The sequence below is a fragment of the Perissodus microlepis genome, chromosome 22 (assembly GCF_051167445.1).
Source record: "Perissodus microlepis isolate ML-2025 ecotype Zambia chromosome 22, ASM5116744v1, whole genome shotgun sequence".
NCBI lineage: Eukaryota > Metazoa > Chordata > Actinopteri > Cichliformes > Cichlidae > Perissodus > Perissodus microlepis.
Window position 1 is genome coordinate 14,812,143 of NC_140481.1, and position 7,625 is coordinate 14,819,767.

A 7,625-nucleotide genomic window follows, 5' to 3' on the forward strand; every position below is an offset into this window, starting at 1 on the left:
GCAGCTCTTAACCATAACACTGAACTTTATTTTCCTGATCCCTCCAAACTTTATTCATTGTCCAGGTGGTACATTCGTCCATACAGGCAGGTGGTGACCAGGCCACCCTTCATGTTTGAATGTTTCATGGTCACTCTCCCGTCTGGAGCTTTCTGCAGACTCTCGGGCTGCTCCAGGAACATTCGGCTTGTCAGAATAGATGGGTACACGTATTTGGTGTCAAAGTTCCCCTCCAACAGGAAGTCCATTTTTGACTCTGCTTCTTCTACTACTTGTCCACAGGAGTTCTGATCCAACCCTGCACAACGGACTACCGCACAAACCTGTAGATATTTGACATGTGGCAAATAAAAGTGAGCAGGGTCCTGGTCAGTTTCTAAAAGTTTATAAATATTAAAAATTCTTTCATTCCTACCTGCAGTGCATATTGTCCTTCAACGGTGTGCAGTCCTGCAAATGCGCCGAGAGCATAGAGCTCTTTATGGTCTTGCAGTAACCACCTGTACTGCAGGCGGCAGCAGAAAGTGCCGTTGCACACTTTAACGTCACCTTGTGTCTCGTTTAAGAGGACAAATGTAAACGGGTCGTGGAACATGAAGGAGATGAAGGTGGGGTGAGAGGGATGGACCGAATCAGGAGAGTGATCATCACAGCTGTCTTGATGACAGCGTCCAGAGTCTGTAGCCACTGATGATGCAGACTCAACACCACCAGCCTCCACCTCTTTGGCTGCACTTTGTTTTACCTCCAGTGGCTCCAGAACTGGAACTCTGGCCACCAGCAGCCTGCCTTCCTCTGGGTCTCCTTTCCAGGCATGGTGGTAGGTGGCAGAAAAAGGGGTGTAGATACCGCTTCCTTTCATGATGCGTTGATCATTGCGAATGTTGGCAGATAGTAGAGTGACGTTGGCACCCAGACTGAATGCACTGTGAAACTGAACTGAATCCAGCAGGGGGAGCGCATTCATCCAGGCTGTTGGAAAGATCAACTGACGCACACCCTTAAAAAGGCACAAAGAAGAAACGATGGATATCAAAGTCAATCCCAGCAATGTTGGATATATATTCTGAGTGCGTATGTGATTATATTTTATACCATCTCCACCAGCACCACTGCAGGATCATGAAAGAGGATGTCAAAGCAGATGAAGAGGCCAAACTTCCCAGCAAAAGGTGTATCAAATGTTATGACTTCAACTTCTGGAGGTGTGTCAAAGGATTGCTCAAAGAAAAGGTTTTGTTTGTGGTAGCGTGCAATTAGAAGGCCGTCTGACCTGTATGAAAAAGAATATTTTAAGCAGGTCACTAACAGCTCTTTTTCACTGATGCAGCCAGTTCAGGATATATTACTGAATTATATTTATGTCATAACAAAAGTGCGAGCAAAAACATAATCCGAGCAAATAATTTCAGGCACAATGAAATTCCTCGCGCGTAAATTCGACAACTGTGCGCGTGGAACTCTGCAGCTGCACACACAAAGAAGCCATCACACACACGAGTGTCTGCTCTGCGTGCGCTGCTGCTGTTTCAATCTGTGGCAGGCAGCTCTCTGCGCTCGGAGAGAAATCCTGTTCGTGCGAATCAACTCACTTTTAACTTTGTTTGAAGACGTAGCCCAAAGGAGGATGGGTTCCTAATGAGATTAGTCAGTTTGATGGACACTTCAGGCTGCTGCGTTAAACCGAGTTACACTGTGGCAACGACAGAAATGCCGTTTTAAGCCATATTTGTTTACAATTTGAAAAGTAAAGTTTGCCAAATTAATTATCAGCCGTTATCGTTGCGGAAATACTGACAACTGTCACTGGATTACTTTAATGTTGAAGACATTTTAAACCTGAAAATTCTGGTTCCGAATCACCATAATGAGAAGCACACGTCATTCCTAAGAAACAGGTAACATTGTTTCTTAGTCAACTGAGTAAACTTAGTTTATAAAATGTGAACGAGATTAAAATTGTAGGGAGAAGATTATAGACCTGCACAAGGCTGGAATGAGCTTGGTGAGAAGGTGACATCTGTTAGTGTTATCTATTAATTCAAAGATTGTTGATCTGCTGTACCTTCTAAACCACAGCCACCCTATATGGATGTCTACCCCTGGGACCACTGTCAGCAAGAACACCATTGGTAACACACTACGGCAGGAAGTAGCATAGTGCCCAGGAAAGCGTATGTACAGGTCTGTCTTAAGTTTGCCAGTGAACATCTAATTGATTCAGAGAACGTTTGGGAGAAAACGCTATGGTCATGTAAAACCAAAATCAACCCGCTGTGCTTGGAGAAAGAGAAATGTTAACTCTAAACCAAAGAACACAATCGCTACAGTCAAGCACAGAGGTGGAAACATCTTGCTTTGGGGCTGTTTGTCTGGGTACAGGACAACTTCACTGTACTGAGGGGGCAATGAACAGGGTCATGTACTGTAAAATCTTGGACGATAACCTCCTTCCTTCAGCTAGAACATCGAAGATGGGTCGTGGATGGGTCGTCCTGACATGACAATGACCCAAAACACACAACCAATGCAACAAAGGAGTGGCTGAAGAAGAAGCACATTAATGTCAGGGAGTGGCCTAGCCAGGCTCCAGACCTCAGTCTTATAGAAAATCTGAGGAGGGAGCTGAAACTGCAGATTGCCAAGCAGGAGCCTAGAAACCTAAAGGATTTCAAAGGTTTCTGTATAGAAGAGTGGGCCAAAGCCCCCGCCTGAAATCTGCAAACTTGGTAACCAACTACAACAAATGTTTTACCACTGCTTGCCAAAAAGGGTTTCTTTGCCAATCATAAAGTTTTGCTTGGGGATAAAATATTTATTTAACTTAATGCCATCAAAATCAATTTATTACTAAATATTTTTTCTGGATTTTTGGTTGGTAGTCTGTCTCTTTCCATTCATTTGATTGGATGTGACCAAAATTACACATTCAGCAGGGGATCAAATAATTATTTCCACCACTGTAGTTGTTGTATTCAGTGTAGCTGGTATTTCTTGCAGTAGCTTCTCCAGTAGCTACTGACAAGAGAAGTTTCAACTTTGACTCTGTGGTATTTTTGGCAGTTTTGCCAACATTTTTTGATGGAAATGTGGAGAACTGCTCTTTTATTTAGGCACAAGCACTGCATCTGTGGACAAGAAGTCATAGAAAAATAAACCTTTTATTTGTCCGTTCTCTAGAAATCCATATTAAGAGTTAACATGTACCTGAAAGCCACATTTGTGTTGAACTGCCAGCGCCCATCGGGAGGACAAGTGGAGGAGGGGCTGGACTTCAGGGGACAGGGTTGCAGGTCGGGCATGTTGGCCACCAGGTAGAGGTTGTTACGACGAGCCATACAGCTCAATCTCTGGAGAACCTTTGAGTCACAAACATAATCAAATATGATGAGATTCAGACACAGTGAGATGTCGTGAGAGTAGAGTTTTCTTGCCATCACAAAATCTAAATATATGATTGTGAACCTCAGTGTTGTTGTGTCTTTCCGGCTCCGTGCACGGATTCCAGCTCTCCTCCTGAGGGTTGGGAATGGTTTCCAGGTAGCCAACGATGGATAACCGAGTGAAGTTAAACCCATGTATACCATTTTCTGGAAACACCAGGATCTGGGCCCCCTGAGAGTGAAACGAAGATGACAGAGAGATATGAGGTCTGTTGCAGTAACTTTTGAGTTACTTATTTCTACTTGCTCAAATGTCACACTGAATTTAACGACAGTGATCTGTGTGATGATGTTCATCAGCTCTCCTCTCTGGATGTCTTTTTAGTTGCCTGTCTCTCTCCACGTTTGATTCCATCTCTCTCACTCAGGTATTCTCTCGTGAACTTTTCACAGTACTGTTAAAGTTAGAGTTTTACATAAACACATTTACATACAAACATTTTACATGCATGTATGTACACACACACACACACAAACATATATATAGTTGTGTGTATACAGACATATATACATATAGTTTACAATATAGTCTGCTCCTATGCGTTATGGCAGGACTACACCTCTGGTAGTGACAGTAAACTTCATACAGGGTGAAGCATTAATAACTGCTATAAAGTGATACTAAAGGGTGGACAGTTGTCATATTAGACCATATGAACATCAATTACCAGTTCAGTAAAAAGTCAGAAATAAAGGAAGCCTTACTGTAAGGCTTTTGAATCATGTTTGTCTTGATTTTTTTCTGCAGTAGCCTTAACTATATTAATTCTTGTCCATTACAAGTTCATTCATTTGAAGAACATCTCAACAGAAGTTGCTACAATTCATTGAGTAATGCTATCATGTGACTAAAAACATGAAACACAACATTTAAATGTGTGCATACTTGCTGGGCTGCCCGGGCTGCCTGCTCCTCGTAGATATCCAGGTTTTTCTGCATGTGCTGCAGAGCTTCGTGGCGGGACACGGGTGTGCGGGGGTCTGGGTTCAGGATTACTTTGTGCTCGTACACAGCGGCAACATACGATGAGTCTGCAGTGGAGTCCGTTGGACTGATGACAGATGCCAAATAAACACTGACCACAGCTATGACGAACAACATCTTTCTTCCAGTTTGCTTCACACGAGGCATGCCGGCTGTGCGCTAACACACACCATAAGAAGAGGGCAAAAGTCGTCCACGAGGCACGATGACTCAGCTCAATTTTCTAGTTAAGACGTTATAAGAAACTCCTCGTGCCAAGCAGTGTGATTTTCCAAAAACAGACCCAAGGATGTGTTACATTAGCCGGAAACTTGAAAAAAACAAGAGCAAAACAACTTTATTTAGGACATTACCAAACAACAGAAGATTATTTTGTACCATCAAGACTTTAAGTACATGCAAAAATAAATAACAGCACTCAAGGTCAGATGATTAGAAACTTTAGTAGGCCGGGCTCTGTACTGTGATTGACCATGAAACCTGACTGGAACTTCTCAAAAAGGTTTTGTTGTAAGTGAGGACAAAGTTAATGAAGAATGACTTTTTCCAAAACGTATAAAAGTGTAACGAAGTTTAGAGATATGTTGATCATTTTTAGCAGAGGCTGAACAACCACCTGCCTGCTTGAAGACAGATGGCATAACACTAGTAGACAAAGAATTGTTGATGATGGAGGGGATACTTGGGCCTATTCCCTCTTTGCATTTGTGGCTGCTATCTTTGCAATTTCTATTTCAATCGTTGCATTTTCTTTTTTGTTATTTCATTTTCTCTCTTTGCCTCTTCTATTCCTTTTTAAATTTCTTCAAGGGCTCTTGGATTTCCAGGAACTTCTTCTTTGCTGTTTCAGTTTTCTGTTTTACAATGTCTGTGTTATTGTTTACTTTTTGATTTTCCATGTTTGCCTCTTCTAATTCATTTTTTACTTCTTTCTGCTCTCTCTGGAGTTTCATTAGTTCCCTTAGTTTCATTAGTTTGATGGTCCATGTTTATCTTTCCATTTCCTTTCTCCCCTCTTTCAGTTCTATTTGTACTTCTTGCATTTCAATCTTTGACTCTTGGGCTTGAGTTCTGCCACCTCTTCTTGCAGCTATGCTACTTCAGTTGCTTTCATTGCCTTCTTTATTTCCTTTTTGTTTTTTTTCTAGAGCTCTATGAACTTCCTTCATTTCCATCTTTTCCTTGTCCGTTGCCTTCTTCACCATTTCACTTTCCTTCTTTACTTTTTGTATTTCTTTTATCTTCTGCTTCAGTGCTCTCTGGACTTCAGTCATTTTCAGTTTTGCTTTTTCAGTTGTCTTCTTTGCTATTTCCCTTTCCTTCTTTGCCTTCTGGATTGCTTTGTTCTCTTTTTCAGTTCTCTCTGAGAAAAGCTCAGTTGTTTGAATTTATTTGCAGTCACAGTTTTAAACAATTCTGACAGTAAGCAGCTTTGATATAATTTGACACTAGATATCAGGTTTATGGGATTTTATTTAAAGGTTCCAATGAGGCCGCCTGCACGGCCACAGATGTGCTAGAAGCTAGAAGAGCTAGAAGCTCTACTCACGGAGAAACTCTGGGAGAAACTTGCTAAGCCTAGGAGGAGACAGGTATTCCAGCCCAAGCTGCCATGACATAACCTCACATACAGCTCAGCCACAAAGTGAACTAAGTCGTTTAGTTAAAGACAGCATGGGACCAAATGCCCCGAACCAGCCTGACATTTCTTCCTCTTAAGTTCAATGAATGGATGGAAGTTAAATGACTACAAACATAAAATCATAAAAGCCGCTAGTACCGACACTGGAGTTCCCTGAAACTGACTGTTCATTGTACTGAGCCTATATATAACGCACAGAGCTACCTGAGACACTGCACTGAATTATTGTTTCTATCTTAATGATTCCACCTGACTGGTTTGAGCTCAGATATTCTGCTTTTTCCTTTCGGTAGATCAAAGCATCTCATGTTGCTTTTGCTTCCATTTTGATTCATTCATTTGCTTAACTTGTTTTGGACCGTAAACAGGGCGTGAATAGGACACCGGAAACAAAGCTCCCCACAGGAGTTTCCGCACCGGAAGTAGCATATGCTAACGTGCACATAGTCAATTGGCATGTAACCGGACAGAAAAACGTTAAAGAAATATTAAACATTTATGTAACATGTAACTTTAAGACTAAAGTACAGTTGAAATCTCAATGATAATAAATAACAAAAATTTTAGTACCGAAAAAGAAAAGTTCATCTATGAAATATATAACTATAGTGGTTTAAATAACCAAGTAACCATCCAATAATACTAAATATTACATATATTTATCGTTTACTTTTATAATATAGAAATGTTTGAAATGTATGCTTAGATCGGTTTGTTTATGTGTAAAAATTTTAACTTTCTTTTTCTTTTGTGGGGATGGGGTTCCTTTTATAAATTTAAAGTGTGGCTAAAATAATAATTATAAACATTTACATTTTAACTGAATTCGTTAGGACTGTTTTTTTTTTTTTTACTGAAACATGACTTCAGTGGAAAAAATACATAAACACCAAGCTTATATTTTGAAAATACCACATCGGAAACGTCTGCACATAACCGATAAATTCAGCCAGTGAAAGGAGCAGTTAAGTAAGTTTAGACCAAACTTATGATAATTCAGCTAAACCCAGTTCTTAAATCAATACATCTTATCACTCATTTTATTATCAGACTCATTTATTATCAGGTAATTTATTGTAGCACAATAATTACAGTTTGGTACGGAATGCTCTGCCAGCAGCCGTAAATCACTACAGAGGGTTGTGAAAGCAGCAGAGCACATAACTGGCATGAGGCTTCCTACCATTCAGGACATCTTCAACGGTGCCTCCGGAAAGCACACAGCATCATCAAGGACCACAGCCACCCAGCACGTCAGCTGTTCTCCTTGTTACCATCTGGCAAATGTTACAGGAGTCTGTATGCTCGGACTACAAGACTCAAAAACAGCTTTTACCATCCATCCGTTCGACACCTCAACTACAACACTGTAATTTGTAACTTCTTAAATGAGTGGTGATATTAAAAAGGCCATTTCACAACAGCCATTTACTCTTATCCCAGAGGGGTAAACACAGGTATAACTTACCAGTGACAAAATTACTATCCCGTTTTTTAGAAGAAAAACAACAACAACAAGCAAATAAATCACACGGTAATGTTTTCATTTTTAAAT

At 40.7% G+C, this 7,625-nt stretch overlaps 1 protein-coding gene across 1 annotated transcript; it reads right to left on the reverse strand.

Annotated features, from left to right (window-relative positions):
• On the reverse strand, positions 1 to 3,582 carry LOC146362738 (biotinidase-like). Its single transcript, XM_084919210.1, has 5 exons — positions 3,466 to 3,582; positions 3,208 to 3,359; positions 1,096 to 1,273; positions 416 to 1,000; positions 1 to 323 (listed from the first exon to the last, which is right to left on the reverse strand). The coding sequence occupies exons 2-5, from the start codon at positions 3,336 to 3,338 to the stop codon at positions 51 to 53; spliced, it is 1,167 nt and encodes a 388-aa protein (XP_084775336.1). The 5' UTR covers positions 3,339 to 3,359; positions 3,466 to 3,582; the 3' UTR covers positions 1 to 50.
• Positions 3,583 to 7,625: the final 4,043 nt, after the last annotated feature.